Source organism: Labrus bergylta, chromosome 6 (genome assembly GCF_963930695.1).
Source record: "Labrus bergylta chromosome 6, fLabBer1.1, whole genome shotgun sequence".
NCBI lineage: Eukaryota > Metazoa > Chordata > Actinopteri > Labriformes > Labridae > Labrus > Labrus bergylta.
This window is the reverse complement of record NC_089200.1, coordinates 4,346,833-4,364,758: the sequence shown is the minus strand read 5'-3', so window position 1 is coordinate 4,364,758 and position 17,926 is coordinate 4,346,833. Positions and strand designations below refer to the sequence as shown.

Genomic DNA, 17,926 nt, shown 5'->3' with positions numbered 1-17,926 from the left:
GTGAGTAGCTTTGCCCACCACTAATTAGCTGTAGTGATTAAATTATATGTTGATGAAATGATAAATGTATGCTGTGGAAACAGATGCTTAAGAAATAAAAATACACTGTTGTTGGACAAAAATACATTTCTTAATAGTAGACCTGTGAGGTTTGTTGTTGTTTTTTTTTGTTAAAGGGAAACTCAAATGATTTCACTCATTAGGATTAGAAACTTATCATGGGGAGGTTTTTGAAGGTTAAAAAATAACAGTCCATCTATTTCTGTGAGTCCTCAAACTGTATTACAAACTGGGTGCTGATATTACCTGAGCTTCGAAGGAGCAACTTTTGAAAACAAACAAACAGCAGATTTAATAATTGTCTTAATCTGGATGATTAAATTAATTTATTACAACATCCTTTGTTTTTTAAAAAAGGAAGAGAAAATAAGATAAACAAGACAAAAACTATAAGTAAGAGAAACATGGAGGAGGGATGTGGACTACTACCTAATTTCCCTTCTGGGCACTGCTTTCTCATCAGCCAGTCAGACATCTTGCAGTTACCATGCCAGCTATATGACTCGGCTTCACATATGGTGTGTTTGCCAGTGAGAGAGACATGTGGGTGTGTGTTCATGTGATGTGTGAGTGAGAGGGATTGAGACGCAGCCTGAGAGATTATGAGGCTGCCCAGAATGAAAAGTTTCCACATGAGCATTTAAGCAGCGTCGCCCATAATGTGTTACCATGCTCTCTCTCTGTGTGTGTGTGTGTGGTCTGGTCCAGATGAGGCTTGACAGAAAGTAGATATGTATCAGTCGCTCAGATGCAGCCCGGTCACGTCCTCCTCCCATGTGCCCAGAGGGAGCACAGGAAATGACTTTGTTTGGTAGGAAGAAAAAAAAAACAATTATAAAAATGAGGACAGAAAATGGGGGAGAGGATGTGGACAAAAAAATGAAAACAACAGAAACATACTCTGAAGAGACAGGGGAAAGACAAGCCTCATCTGAAAGTGGATGAGATAAGCAACAAAGGTTTCATCTTGTCCTCCATCTCTCAGTGAGATAGCATCCTTAAAAAGCTGGCCTTGAATTCCTGTGGATTACATCTGCCGTATTCCCTCCCTGCATTCTAATCTCAGTTCATTCTGGTTAAGGCCGACCGCTGTCTCCACCCCTCCCCTGTTCACACCCAGATTACAGGTTTGGTCAGCTTTTGGTCGGCACAGGAATGTCCTGACTGTGTGTATTTCATTAAGACACGGCTTTCTCTTGTATGCATCTTTTCATAGTTATTTGTCCTGGAATCAAAACACACCGTCATCCTCAAGAAGGTTGAGAGCTGCTCGTCTCCAAAAAAAAAAAAAGAAGGCGGTGGATCGGAAGTGAGAGTCACACGAGGAGGATGAGGGGCAGAAAAAAGAGAGGGGATACGGTGGAACCAAGCTGAACCTCAAGATCTGGATCCACTTTGAGGGAACACATCGTCACTTTCAGTGTCACTCTTAATGCTTAGCAATCAAGTGTTATGGAAAACATTATATAACCTGGAGTTTAATTTAGGCCACGTTATAATCCAGTTTAGGACAAACAAACACCACATGCAACCTTTGCAGAGGTATCACTTTAAATTAGGACTAATGAGCTGCAGTTCTACCACACCAGAATTTCAACCTTTTTGGTCAGTTTGTGCTGCAGACATTGCTTCCTTGTTTTAGCTGCGCAAACTAAAGGTGCTGAAAAAAAAGGGACACTGTTCTTAGAGACTGCATGTTATGCAACACTCTGGTACTTGTAAAAAAAAAAAAAAACAACAAAAGGGGCCACTGCAGGAGATTCCTTCCTAAAACTGCTGCACTAAAGTAATGCAAAATGGAGGACAGTGTGACCCCTTCTCCAGACGAAGCAGAAGCAGCCCTGAAGCAGTCGTATGTGTGTGCACTCACAAATGACAAAACACACAGAACCAGATTACATACACGCTTGTATCATGCTGGAAGATTTTAGCCAGACTTGGTACAGTAAAAATATCCTACCCTGACTTTTGATAAATGAAACATTTTTAAAAACAGATAGAGTATAAATGGTTAAACTGTCTTGGGATAAGTCATGCATTAAATTCCCTTCACAGCTCATACTGTGATTAAAAAAAAGAGAACACCCTCTTTTATAGCTGATATTTCTAAGAGTTAAGATTCTTGGTCTATTATGTGATCAAGGAGCATGGATTCTTGGTATTTAATAGAGGAACGAGGTCTTAGAGAAGATTATGAAATATTGCTTTTGTTAGAAACTTGTACCATTACGTAAAGCAGACACTCAAACAGTGTTTCAGGAACAGGTCCAAAATGATATGTAGACATCTGGATTTTTTTTGTGTTTTGGGGTTTTGATTGGCTCATTTTTTTTCAGCAAATGCTGCTGAACGTCACTGATGACTGTTTTCACAGAGCCTCATGACTCCCCTGAGGGGTGAAGAAAGAACAACATTAAAATCTTGTTATTCTGAAGGTAAAGCCAGCAAGTAGGGTGGAGAAAAGTTTGTCAAAGATGACACAGTGTGCTGATATTTAAAGTGGGAGAGGGCGGCCATCTTTGCATCGCCCTCATCAACTATAGAAAGTGGTTCAAATTTGTGGTAGAGTTAGGGGAGTAACTTCCTCTTCCTCCAACCTCCCTTTTAATTTAGACAAACTGCGCTCCGGTCACATGGATCTGCCCTGCCCATCTGCTCTGGAAAGGATGCTTGATGCCAAAATATGGATCTCACTCAGATTCTGACCAATGAGGTCAATGAGGTTCAGAATCTTCTGAAATATGTTAAATGTTGACAGAAGTGAGAAACACTGTAAATCATCATGTAGGAGAACATAGTGGAGAACATAATTCAGCAGTTTAATAACGTGCACAGAGTTCTTCCATATATTCTCCGTCGTGCACCGTCTATAAAGTTTGAATTGAACCATTAGACCGACTTAAAATGAAGTTTAACATCAGACAATGTTTTCCACCGATAACTTAAACACTAAGGTAATCAGTCCAGTTGTACTGTTTACCTCTTACACATGTTTTCCGATGTGGTTTTATGCTGCAAACTGCAATAAAATGAACTGAACTGAACACTATTCAAATCTTTAGCGTAATTCTACATTGAAAATCAACAAACAAACAAAGCCTTTTCTTTATTTCAGAAAAAAACAAATACCACAAGCCAGATCCATCTACTTATTAAAGTCACACCTTGGAAATACTCAAACGACACTGACTGACCTGTAGCCATAGAGCAGACCTAAATGCTTTGACATCCACATCAAACTCAGGTTCTCCGGCAAGCGCTGAAAGATTTCTGCATGAGCCCTCTCACATGACAGTAACTTAAACTAGCACGAGCCAGATAGCTTAATGCTACAGTTAGCTTCCAAAACCTGGTCACAAAGATTGTTGCAATTTATTTTTCTTAAAGTTATGGCATTATTTTAGCAAATTAAAATCAAATTAAAATCAGAGAAATGTACTTATGAAACCAGTCGGTTTCTGACCCACTTGTTCTTCATATCTTAACAGCCACACATCATCAACCTGTGCTGCCTGACTTAAAAACAATGAGACAGGTAGATTGTCTGCTAGCTAGTTTTTAAGGAAACTCATTGAGAAAAAGAAAAGAATCCTGCCCCAGTTCTGTTGTTTGCAAGTTCCAGCATCACCTCATACAGGCTTGTGTTCTCTACCGCAACAAAGTCCATCACTGAACAATACAGAAAGAAAGAAATGATAACAGACGCTAAGGGCCAGGGCCCTAGACAGTCCTGAGACAATGAGACCCCTGAAGCTATAAACAATGGTACTGAATGAAGTTTGATTTGAATCTGTCTTTACTGCTCTTTCATCTCTTGATGTCTTCTCCTGCCTGTATCAGGCTGTCTCCTATTGGTCAACAACATTTTATCAGATTCTTTTTAGACTCCCAGGTGCCATCAGTAAATCACACCACAAGGCCCATGGCTCTGGAATAGTCTTTCCCTTAACTGTGCTGACACTGAAATCAACATTACCAAGTCACTTAAAGGTGGCACTCACAGCAGCGGAACAACATCAAATAATCAAACTGGTAGAAACTAATCTGTAAACCTGTTTCCTTTGTTTTCTGACAGCAATGGATTCTGTTTGTCGAACAACAACACCACACAGAGACAAAAGAAAAGCAGAAGGTAATTGGAATCATCACCGGAACAGTGTGGGGGGGCCAAACGCTGAGGAACTATATCAGCTGTGAAAACACTTACCGGTACCCCCACGACTTACTGTAATGCTGCACGTCAAAACCTAAATTACCGGAGCTAAATTACGCCTCTGACGGAAAAAAAAGTCATTTGGAGGAAAAAAATCCAGAAAAAACAGCTCCAGTCCCTCCTCCTTTGCTGAATTCTAACAATTTACTGAATGATATTGACACAAAAACGACTAAAAGCCGTAATCCTTTGTGGCCATCCTTCATTGTACACGTAGATACCAAACAAACGGTGTACAGCCGGCGATGTCTTTGTGTGGGTCTTCATAAGACAGGTGCTTTGTGTGGTGTGGTTTAGTTTCACTGACGTGCACTTTCCTATCAGTTGCACTTCTCTGAATCTCTAACTCCCATGTCTCCCTGCCTCCAGTGTCTCTGCCCCCCCCCCCTCGTCTCTCTCTCCCTTGCTGATATGATGAAAATCAATGGCTCCTCTATTCTGTGGATGGTCTGATGTCCTGCTAATGAAATCCTATCTGCCATGAGTCATCCATCTGATAGCTGCTGGGACAACGACTGGCAGAAGGAGCGTCTCTACCAAAAGCTTTGACAACAAACACACACATAAACATGCACACCTTTAAGGGCAAACGTAAATGTGCTGTCTGCAGACGTTAACCCTGATAACTGAGGTCTGATCAAAATAAACTGCTCACATTTCTATGAGCTGTGTCTGCTCTGCTATGGTCAAAGTATTCTCACGGCCAGTCCAGCTATACTTGCATAGTTTAGCCCATTTGAACAACGCTACAGAAAAGGTTTGTGCGTGCTCACATTGGTGTTCTGCTACTTTTGATTTCATCTCTTTGACTATCTTCAAATATTTTACAACTACGGATTGTGTACACGTTACCCTAGAAAACATTTGTATTAGATGATTGTTACGCACCCGTCTAGGGGGGCAGGTTTGTAACATAAAAACCCGAAACAAGTTATTTCCCCGGTCCCCAAACCAACAGCAGAACTAATCTTGTGATTTAAACAAGGATTTATTTTAACACACAAATCCAAACACCTATCAAACAAAAGACAATCTCTAAACCTAACGTTTTAACAAAGCCAAAAAAACAGGAGAAAAAGTGAGCACAAAAGTAAAATCAGTACGAGACTGTGTTAACTAAAAATATCTGACATGTTTTTAACAAATTCTCTTTAACGATCGCGCAAAAAAAGAGCAAAACTTAACATTTACAATAATGGATACTTATGAAATATATATTCTCATCACAAAATGCTCATCTGAAGGCAAACCAAGAATGTGTCTTCATTTATTATGCAGTCTTAGAACCGCTGAAGTTATTATGAAAGAACTATTTTCTAGTGATTACCTAAAGGCAAGTAAAGAATGCATTCAAACACAGATGTGCCTTTAACACACACATTAAGGTGCATGTACACACACTGTAACAACATGTCTAAATGCTTTTGCAACAAATAAATGAGGCAACAATGTGGAGGGACTGAAAGCCTGAATGTAACCAGGCCCATTGCCTAATGCACACACACAGGCGCGTAAAGCTCAACACCCACACAAGCAGAAGCTCCCCATGCAGAGTCTGAAAACATGCCACACACAGCTGGTGAGACACTCGTACACACCCTGAGTGTCCCTCTTTAATCACACCCTTAAAACCCTCCATCATGAATCACATTCCTCTTACCCCTACATCTCTCTCTCTCTCTCTCTCTCTCAACCTTTCAATCCCTCCTTCATCATCACTACATCTCTCAACCCAACCAGTATCAATCCAAACGCTGCTAATCTCTTCCTGTAGCTGTGTCACTGCGTCACTGTGCGAGTGCATCCCCCGCTGATTGAATGTGACATCTGTTTGCTCTGGTCCAGCTTTCAGCCATACAGTACAAATATACGTACACACGCGGTGATGAACCCAGACATAACCACAGATATGGCAAAGAGGGGATTTGTCACACATCCATGGATGCAGAAAATGATTTTTAACTGATGTCTCTTCAAATTTCAAGGGCCTTTTTTGTTCTTTGCTACTTTAGTGCTCTTACTCCAACAAATAAAAGGACAAAGTGTGTCAGAATGTGAGGTTATGTTGTTATACATGAGATGAAATCTAAACATTAAAAGGCAGGTTTAGGTGTCAGCTTCCAGAATATAGATGTCTGTCTCAGGTCAGGCAACAGGATGAGACTGGGATGCTATTTTCTAAAATCCTTTACAAACGTAATTCAGACAGCAATGTTATGGTCGGAGAAATAAGGACATAGTTATTTATCATCATCAATAGCTCTTTGTCTCTAGTTCCTCCCTTTAAACACTCCTACAAATGAAACCCATCGCAGAGTAAGTTGTGCCGTTTTCCTCAGGGATTGTTGAAAGGTATTCTGGGAAACCAATGGAATTACAAATGAATACAGATGATGCAAGTTCAAAGTAAGAAGCTCAACATATTAGTGCATGAATACTCAAAATGATGAGGTGCAGTGATTTTTTTTATCTTGCAGAGAAACAAACAACCACACACATGTAATCCATTCCACTCCATTGTTTTATAACTTCATGTTAATTCACAAGTAAACTCTAAAGGACATCGAGCCAAGCACTAACAGTCAGCTTGGGAGCTGAATACATTATGCAGAGGAGCACATTCATTTTATATGACCAAATAAATCCAACTTCCCCGAGGGTTCCCCTGCCACCATGTCTGTCCCCCCTCTTCTTTGAGCAAATGAAGAAAAAAAAACTATGCTGGAGAATTCAGAAAACGGTACAGGAAGAGTGTTATCCACATCAGCAGGATTACAGTACATACTGTAAGGCAGGGGTTCCCAAACTTTTCATCCCGGGACCCCCAAAATAACGATACGAGAGACCGGGGACCCCCTCTGTCCATGGAAGTGGTTAAAGCATAAGGGTGCACACAGCAGCACGCACTAATGGGCCGATCCAAACACTGACATTAGATCAACAATTAAAACAGCAGCCTTAAACTAACTGAACAACATTTTTGTATGAAATTTCACAATAAAAGGTAAAAAATTTAATTTCAAGTCATTTCCAGTTTGCTTTTGTTTTTGGAAGGCATCTCGCGACCCCCCTCCCAGTGTGTCCCCCACTTTGGGAACCACTGCTGTAAGGGATGCTTGAGGGATGAAATCAGTGAAGGCACTCCGGTGGAAGGTGCTTATTATACTCACATGGGCTTCTACAAGTCCTGACAACAGGACACAACACGGCAAGAGCAAAACAACGCATTAATACGCTCTGCAGGACAAAGTCGAGTTTGAACACGGGAGTGGTGTCAAAAACAGGGATGTGCCTGAAGCTGTCTTTTAGAAACAAGATGCAAATTCAGACACAAAAGGTGACACAATAAGAAAACAAAATAAAAACCTGAGACTCTGAGTCTTGCTGCCCCAGAAGCTGATCAGACTCCAAAAAAAAAAAAAAGCCACACGCGAGGAAGTGACTCAACAAAAAAAAAACAGGCCTTTCATGATGATCGTGTCCTCGTCCCCTCCTTCTGAATCTTGCCCTCTCTCCGTCCAGCGCTCTTACACTCATTGCTGCTCTCCATGGATCTCTTCCTCTCTCACGCTATCCTACTAGGACATTTTAAACTCACATTATTTCCTTTTTCTGACCCCAGCACTGATTTCTGTCTATGGAGCTGGTGGTAAAGCACACACTCTTCAGCTCAAGTGTTTTTTCTCCATCCTGCATGCTTGTGTCAGCCTTATTCTGTGTCTCTGTCATCGTCTGTCCCTCCGCTAATTAGGTTCTGTGGATTGAACTCATAGCTATACTGCATTGGGTTTTGGTGAAGTACACGATTATGAAAGCAGCTTTTTTCATTGCGGGGGGCAATAAATGAAACGACAAAGAGTTACGACAAATTAGGCCCACAGAGGATCCAGGCTATTACCTGGAACACATCCTTGTAATGTGAGTAAAGACACACAGATGATGAGTCAGTCAAACAGATAGCAAAGCAAAGCACACAATGAGATGTTGTTTTTGCACAAACAGCATCAAGATAATTAACAAGGCAACATTTAATTAATTATTTGACTGAATTCTGCTCATAATGGGAACAGCAGAGACTTCTGTGCTCCTATTATGTCATGGCATGACACAAAGACATCCAGGGTGCAGAACACTGACAGCAGATATGCAGCAGCAGCCAAAACAACTACACTGATTAAATAAGGCCGCATGTCTGTGACAGCACATCACCTATCGTTTTGACAGCAGGCTCCTCGTGTCTTTGTGTGGGCCCTGAATGGCTCCAAACAGCATTCCTATAGTCTGTTTCTTGTTCTCTAATGTGCTGTGTGTCAATAAACCAGTACAGGACTGGGAAGACAAGAATCAACTATCACAGCCTTTCCCAAACTCAAGACTTCTGCAGCCAACTTTGAAATCCAAAATCACTCAGGGGCCCTAATTATAAGAATAAATAATATAACATAAGTATTTAGAAGTTTATTGTAAGTAGTATTGTTATATGATTTCACAACTCAAACTTTTATTTATACACCACTTAATGGTTCACTAACTTTATGGTTCTACTGTCCTTCAGTTTTGTTTGCACACACACACACACACACACACACACACACACTCACACAGCAGTTTGTGGTTCTCTGCTCTTTCTGCCTCAGCGCTGGTGGCTAAACTTTATCAGCTGTATGTTTTATAAAGTCGCTCCTAACGATCAAAACGTGTTTAGAAATGTTTTCAGCTGCGATCTCGTTCTCACCACAGCAGGTGAGCAGCTCGAGGAGGACGACAGCTAGTGTTAACGTTAATGAATAGAACTCCACTGCCTCAAAATACTGGTTATGTCTCGATAGTACAGCAAATCCTGTATCCCAAAATCTGTTTACTTTGTTGTTTGTAGTTTACACAAGTAAGCTAAACGCTTTATTGTTTGTGTCAGTATTTCAGAGGATGTTGTTTAATGTAGATAAATGTCACTTTGTGTAAATCTTTAGCGGTTCTTCTTGGTGGGAGGTCCTCTCATGGCACACCTGCAGTACGGTCCACGGCCCACACTGTTTTTTTGAAGCACTGAGCTAAAGTTAAAACTTGATTAATAAAAGGGAATGATCTGCTTAATAACTCTCACTGTACAGCTTTGCAATGTGGTGCTTCTCATTTTTGACTGCTTCATGTTGTTCAAGCATGGACCCGTCAAACACAACAAACATCACAAAGCAGTTCAACCAGTTTTTTTTCTTCTTTTTGTCTGATGACATTTTTTTCAACACAAACATTTTTCATTCTTTCTAAATCTGATCTGTTATTCAGGGAAACAGTTTGAATATGCAGTAAAAGCACCTCATCTACCCCCCCCCACCCACACACCCCCAGCTGCCACAGGATTACACCAGCATCTCTGTTTATCTGGTGCTGGATCCTTTGCATGATTACATAAGCGTGTCCATGTGTGCGTTTGAGTGGGTGTGACTGTGCAAAGATGAAGTTTGGAAAGCCTGTTAGGAGGATGTTGTGTGTGAAGAATGAATGCATGAATGAATGAATGAATGAATGAATGAATGAATGAATGAATATGATGTCAGGAAGGAGTGTAGCAAGAAACAGTAGATTCATTTTGACTGCTTATCCTTTCTGCTCTCTCCTGAGTCTCTGTCCCTGAGTGTCTTTGCTGTGGGAAAGTTCATTTGGTTCTCTGTCACCCTTATTGTCAAGCACACTCACAATAGTTCCATTCTACTGCGACACATTCAACAATGAGCTTTTCTCTTTGTCTGACGCCGCTGTGAAGAAAACACAATAAAGAAACATGCACTTGATGATTGAAGAGACGTGCAAAAAAACAACAACTATTAGACCCATTAATCTGTAGGCACCCCCCCCCCCCACACACACACACACACACACACACACACCAACTAATGTTCTCACTTTCTAATTGAGAAAATATTGGCTCTGAAATGGCCTTCTTTTAGGCCACATGTCAATAAACACAGTTAATTGCATGTTATTAAGGCACAGACATGCCACTCCTACTGTGCCTCACTGCAGGCATTTCCTGAAAAGCTGGCATCATCCATGTAGCATTCATTACTTGATCTGTTTGTCTTGTGACTGCACTAAAACCTCTTATTAATCTCTACTAAAGAGACAACAACCTAAGACTTGTTCACAAGTAAGAAGACATTTTTTTTTAAATGTAGAACAGCATTAGAATAACGGGAGAAACATGAGACTCAGTCTATGACTCAGGATGGAGCATAAAGCACAAATCCAGAGAATATCCAATATTTCACATCCACAGAAGCTGGTTTGCTTTGTTTCGTAAACAATCATAACGTTTTTTTTTGCAAGTCCACTGATGTCGGTTTCCAATGCATCAGCCCACATACTTCATGTCTTAAGGCCAATGGCGAGACATCGAATTACTCATTTGGGTCAGTAACAAAGAGCAGTGAAGCAATCTCTGCAAATAAAAACCTTCAGAGGAAGCCTGTACAATTTGAAATGTTTTGAATGTCATGGATAGACCTGGCACACCATCCTTTACATTTCTCTGCTCGCAGTGATACAACATGTTATTTAGAAATGTATTCAGATATTTGCAGTTGGGAGCCTCTGCCAAACTCAGTGCAAAAACAGTCATGAGTCAGCCTCACGGTAGTTACCCTGGAAACCATATGGCTGCAGAGCCTTCCTGAGAGAGCAATCAGAAATGTGCTACTATATCTAAAGTCACTGATACTTCTCAAAGTGATTTCATTGGTAATAAAATGTCATTGTGAGTGAGTGTTTGGCTTAACTCATTCCATGTTTGTAAAATGGAATGATATAGCTGAACACAACTTCCACTATAATGAATCCATATAGGATTATAGTGCCATTACATCATTGCTAACAAGCTACTGTTATCATGTTTGTGTTACAAGTCTCCCTGAAGCAGCTCAGACTCTGTAAGAGAAACATTGGAATAGATGGCTGTTACCTCAAACCTCAGTTATCTTGCTGATGCCGTCGGGCTCTGACCAACTTGTACTTGAACACCACGCTTCAAGCAGTCAGCGTAATGAATATCTGCCTATCTTATTCTTTCTATCTCCTCTAGGAACGTAATCCTGTCGTGACTTAAATGATAATAGAACAGAATAGAATGACTTTATTGATCCCAAACTGGGAAATTGTGGCGTTACAGCAGCAGGTTGTCCAAACACACAATATGAGTAAAAAACACAATATAATATTAAATACAAAGTAAATAATCACTAAAAATACCAAAACTAAGAATGTGAATATATACAACCAGGATTTAACTTAGCATTATTAGTCTTAAATATGGAAGATTGAATGTAAATGTGCAAAAACAGAGTTGTAAATGGACAGTATTGGTATAAGTTAAAGTGCATGAGTGTAGACATATTATCAGCAGAAACTATTCAATATAACGGCGAGTAGACAGACAAGTAGACAGTGATGCTGATTGTTGAAACAACTGAAGTCCAAGTGCTGACACAGGACCAATATAAAACAAACACTAATTAATAAAGGGTTTCAGGAACAATATCATATTCATTTCCTTAAAATCAAACTAAAAGAGACCACTTGTTTTAATGCTGGGATGCTTCTGAAACGCTGGGTAAGTGGACATAACCCATATGTTTTGACAGAAATAATCAGGGAACATAGAACTACTTTACAAAAGAAACAATATGATTATATATATTTGTGTATACAATCAGGTTTTATGTCACTGTAATAAAATGTAGTGATCATATCAAGTGTAGTCAGGTAATTAACCATTTATTAGAGGAATGAAGTAAAGTCCACCATATGGCCTTGCGTCCTCTCTGCCCTCTACTCTGCAGCATTCCAGTCAAGGGGTTTAAGTTTACCAGCCTGGCAAGCTTTAAGTACTGGGCCTCCCTGTGACAGTCTGATTCCTAACTAGGATTAACCAGACTACAAGTCTGAAGCATTGCAGTGTTCATAACAACCCACAAATGTGTTGGATTGAGTCAACAACACTCTGTCAACATACCGGAGAACAACAAACAGAATCTGCTTTTCTAAGAGCTTTATCAGTGCTGGGACAATAATGTTCACTTTCATAACATGGAGCTACAGGAAATGCCATAGGCTCATTAAATTCAAGAGGGTTTCCCCATTGGGTGGAACAGTTCAAAGTTTACAATTTGGTCTGAATATAGAAAAGAAGTTGTTGAGGCTCCAGGGAAAACTTGACAATGTCAGGGTATTAAGCTTTTTTAGATTAAGATGAAAGGATGGCTGTATTAGAGTATAAGGGTAAGAGGGTTATTCAATACATAACGATTCTTCTTCTGGGGACCGGAAATATGAACAGCAAATTGTCTCACTATCAATCAACCAATGGAAGTCTGTGTAAGTGTTGGACGGATAAAGAATGAACCCATCAACCATTTCTTCAAACAAAAACATGTCGACCTCAGATTCTGTCAGATTTGAGTCTTCAATTGGAACACTGAATTTTAATCGATTTAACTTCATCTTTGTCCCGAGGGTTGCTAAGCATCCTACAACAACTCCACCCCTCTAAGTCCAGTTGGATCAGGAAACCCACCCGATGATTATGTAGAAAAAGAGTTGAGTAAGCGACACACATGTGCAGGCTCTCGTGAGTACAGGAAAGCATGCACCAACACCCTAATGAAGTAATCCCACTTGCAGGACGCCCAGGAAATTCCTAGAAAATGTTTATGATAAATTCTGTTAAGCCAAAGTACATCCAAGGTTAGATCTTTGGACTTTACTGAAGGAAAAGTAACAATTTGGAGTCATCATTTGGAGGTCACATAGTTATATTTAGCTCAACCTGCTTTAATCCAGTTTGCTGTTTCTTGAAATAAAATAGTCGTCATGAAGACCAGAACAAAGCATGACCTGCCTGCTCCTCTCTGTTCGACCTGAAGTTATTGCCTCATGTTTTCTACCCTCTGAGTTATCCAGGGACAACCATGCTGGCCATGGCATGGGGCTTTAAAAAGCAGAGCTAACAAGGATTAGCATCCAATTTTAACACCTGACTGTAATCCTGCCCCCACACAGTCCATGCTAAGCCTGAGCTAGCCATGCTAATGTGAGAGAAGCAGTTTGCAGACAGTTCTTTTTTTCTCTTCGCGTCTGTTACCTAACACTTTGGCTCGTGACAAATGGAGTCGATGACAGGACGGCACACATGGGGGGGGGGGGGGGGGGGGGGGCAATAGATAGCTCCTGAATATCTTACCCTTGAAGTTAACTTTGAGAATCCTAAACTATAAATCTATTTTTGTATCAATTAGTTCTGTAACTGTTAAAACATTCTGCTGTATCTAACCAAACAAAGAGGGTAGAGATTACATACACAACCCTTTGATATCCATTCAAAACAAAAGAAACACCACTATTATTTTGGACTAATCAGAAAAGTAGAGAAGATTCGCTTAACGTTTCGAAAAACACAAATTAATTCACCAAATACTGAAGGGAGACTGTTACGGCTATGATTGGTCCATTATTATTTCATGGAGAGAACATCGGTTTTGCATGTTTGCCTGCAGAGTTGGCATAAGCTAAATAGATAACATTGTGCGTAAGATGTTTAGCTTTCTTCTTAATGATAACCTATACTGCAGCAGTGTGTCATTTGTGTAATCGTGTATCTGACACACAGTGATTGTTACAAACTACTCCAGCCTGACAAACAGACGGTTGCCTTTTCCATGATACTCTCTCACTGCAGTTCTATAAAGATTAATCAAACATTTGGGAGGAGTCATTATTGATGCATGAACCAATTCAACTGTTAAAAACTCATCTTGAAGACATACAGACAGATAGATATCACACAGACTTTTATTAAACGTGCATCGGCATGTAGCAATAAACCTAAAGATGGAGGACAGTCAAAAAGAAAAGTCTGATTTAAAAAAGAATCAGGCATGGTGGATATTATATTTTCACTGCTACATTTTCAAATGCAACGGCAACCACAGGCTTAATAATAAACTAATGTCATATTTACAGAAACATCCATCACATGTCACACTTAAGTAGAGCCAGCAACAGAAGACACACCAAAGAATAATACATGGCGAGTGTTATCACTGGTTTAAAAGTCCAAAAATGCAAGAAAGTACCAACTAGCTGAGATCTGTCACTCCAATTTGAGAGGTTTCAGCAAACCCCATCAAATCCACTCAATGACCTTTCTACTCCTTCTATGAACAACCTCTCTGATAGCCGACCAACAAGCACGCCGGGCAGCATGAATACAATTCCTTTAAAAAAACACTGATAGACAAATAAACATGCACAAGCACAACGACAGTAGACAAGGAGCTAATGGGATTCTTCCTGGTCAACAGACATGCTGACATGGTGTTCATGTTCTAAATGAACTGGAACAAACAGGCTTGAATGAAAACATCACTGACATTTTTTTGGAACCGTAATGAAAAAAATAAACCATGAACATCACCCCCTGGGGTGCGAGCAAAAATGGCGGATCCCTGTTTCCACATGTCCACTGCCACAATACATTGCCTATTTACTGCTGCTTGTGAGAGCTTACATAACTCAAGGTTGATAAAAAATGAAGTTAAAGTCAACGTATCGAGGATGTCCTGGATAAACAAATGGACTGTAGTTTTTAATACACGATGACAGACATGATGAGAGATAAGAAATAAAGAGTTGTCATGTGAAACAGATGGATGGATGGAGGTTTTTCGTGTTGCCAGCTGCAGAGCTGTAGGGATTCATCCCTCCATCACTGGCCTTCCCCCCTCTGATGATGTCATCAGTTAAAGGGACATGAAACAAATAAACAGTCATCAATTCCCTCTGTCCTCTCAACACGCATCCCAAAAATAGATAGATATGTCCAACCATGGGTGTGTGTGCGCATGCTGCCACCACAGACACACAATCCACCCGCTGAGGAAAATGGCCATGAAGTGTGAGCAGAGTCACACAGCGCTGCAAGGATTTATCTGTGTGTGTGTGTGTGTGTGTGTGTGTGAGTGTGTGTGTGAGTGAGTGTGTGAGTGTGCATGTTTTTTTTAGAGAACACCATACAAAGAGAATTCATACTAGTGAGCCAGCTGGGCACATAAGCCTTCTTGCACAATAAATCCAAATAATCCTTTACGATGGGGAAGCGGGGAAATGGGGGGGTTGGGGGGTTGAGAGGGGGGGGGGGGGGGGTACTCAGACATTTGCGCACACACGCACAAACACACTTTAGTGACAAAAGGTACAAACAGTGCAATTAGCCTTGCTATTGTGCCTCAGAGGAAGACATTCAGTGGCGATGCCCCCTTTCCTAAGAATAACATGCAAGTCAGTGGAATGTATGCTCTTAAAATAGCAGGGCAGCTTATGACATTTGAATGTCCCAAAACACATACAGACAAACACGCTGGCTGGCAGATGAAGCGTTGTGGGACAAGGACATAAAGGGGGATTACCCCTTAAAAGAAATACAGCAACAGGACAATATCACAAGAAAAACAGCTTACCTTCCATCATGGTTGCAGATTTGCATTCCTCTATCTCCAAGGAGCCTGAAATGAAAGCAGGAGGTGGTGGGAGGGGGAGAGGAAACGAAGCCCCTGGTTACCACAGAGATACAGTAGAATTGATGGGCAGCAGCTGAGCAGCCGTGTGCATGTGGCTAACGCCCTGGCTAACTGTGAGAGCCTCAAACGATCCCAGACGATGCTTGTCAACTATCCCAGAAGGGAGAAGAAAAACAGAGAGAGAGAGAGAGAGATAGAGAGACAGAAAAGAGGAGAGAGGAGGGGTAGGGGCCTGGCCGGGCTAGCTGCCGATCAGAGCTCGGGCTTAAGCCATGGATGCTGCTGCTGCTGCTGCTGCGGCTCTAACCTACAGCCGAGGATGCTGAGAGGAGGAGGGGGGGGGGAATCTAACTGGAGGAGGAAAAAAATAAATAACAGAAGCAGGGTAGAGAGAGAGAGAGAGAATGACAGAGAGGGAGGGTTGTGTGTGTGTGTGTGTGTGTGTGTGCTTAGTAAGGGGGTGGGTGGGAGTGTTGAGTAGGGGCGGAGGCAGCTTGCTGAGGTCAGAGATGGCCTCGGCCAATCCGAGCAGCTCTTTGTGGAGTCACATGGCTCATACAGCTCGAGTCTCCTGACACCATGGCCCAAGAGAACGCTACGTTAGTAACCTCTCTGGCTTGACAAATAATCCTACGATTACACTAAATACACAGAGGTGTGTTTACATATCCAAATAGGTGCACATAGATGCCAAAAAGACATGTACAGAGTAAATACAGAGGGTGCACACATATTCTAAACACACACACACACACACAGCACATGCAGCCCCTCTCCTTCATCCTACCTTATGTCAGTGCAGTGTGCAGAACCTGCCCAGCGGTGAATGACATCAATTATTTGCTCGCAGACAGAGTAGCATGCAGTTGTGATTCAAGTGACAACCCATGTTCAGGACAAACACACACACACACACACACACACACACACACACACACACACACACGCAGACTGAATAATAACAGAAAATAAAAAAGATTTTCCCTGCAGCCTCCTGCACAGTGACTAATCCTGTAGTAGCTGCCTGTGTGCCCCTGTTTGTGTCCCGCCCCTCTTGCAATAAGGTGTGGTTTCACTCGGCCCTCTCTCTCTTTCTCTCCCCCCCCATTCCCTCCCACCTTTCTCCTCTCTCTCTCTCTCTCTCTGTCGGTCTCTTTCAGCCTCTGTCTTATTTTGTGTCGGTGCTCTCTAAGTGTACAGAGGCGAGGATCGATCAGCTACTTGCAGCGCATGCTACAACCACATGGGACTTTATGTTTTGGTGTGTGTGTTGATTCATTTTCTAAGAAGGGGTGGGGGGGGGGGAACAAGAGGCAGAGAGGAGGTGGATGTTTATGTGCACGACACAGGAGCAGAGGAGACTTACAATTAGGAAAACAAGAACAACGAAAAGTTAAATTTGGGGGTAAAAAATCATATCGGAATATAAAAGTGGAATTAATGCAGCAAGCCATTTGAGTGCAGTTTAACTAGTAGGAGGTGTGGTGATCATTGTAGTCAAAATAGTTTTTTTTTTAAATGGATAATAGTGATGTTTCTTATGAAGTAAGTCAAAAAAAAAGAAGAGATAACAAAGATGTTTAATTTTAAAGTTTTTTAAATGTAATATTATTTGAAGGCTTTATATGTGATTTCTCACTTAAATGTAGAAATCAAGTATATCCTCTGAAAATAACTCTGAGTCATGACTGTAGTGGTGATATCTATGGTCTATAAATAACAAAAACAAACAAAACAAAAAAAATTATAAACTTAACACAAACTCATAATAAAGCCACACAGGATATATTAATAAGTCCACTGTCCAGGTGATGATTGAAGGTTTTTAGGGTGGTTTATTTTATCCAGAGACAAAAAGCAGGCAACAAACAACAAAAACGCTGCTGTCTCTCTTGCCCTGTCATCCTGCCATTGCGTCCTGGCTTCCTGTTAAAAAACCATTAACCCATTAGGTGCCTACCTGAGTCTCACCTGGCTACCTGGCTTTAAAGACACACCCATGTACAGACTCCACCCTTATGCCCCAAGTAGCAAAATAAACGAATGGAAATAACTCATATAAATGTAAACAATAATAATCAAA

General features: G+C 41.0%; 1 protein-coding gene across 7 annotated transcripts in view; it reads right to left on the bottom strand.

The window, feature by feature from the left end:
• Positions 1–16,836, bottom strand: part of sgip1a (SH3GL interacting endocytic adaptor 1a) — a 64,337-nt gene extending 47,501 nt beyond the window's left edge. For 3 of the 7 annotated variants that reach the window (XM_065955582.1, XM_065955586.1, XM_065955587.1), the window contains exon 1: positions 15,784–16,243. In XM_065955582.1, coding sequence (XP_065811654.1) covers positions 15,784–15,793 — 10 coding nt within the window. In that variant the 5' untranslated portion in view covers positions 15,794–16,243. Of the gene's footprint in view, positions 1–15,783; positions 16,244–16,630 lie in introns of those variants that run through there. The other 4 variants (XM_029280952.2, XM_065955585.1, XM_065955583.1 and 1 more) reach the window with 2 other exon arrangements.
• Positions 16,837–17,926: the final 1,090 nt, after the last annotated feature.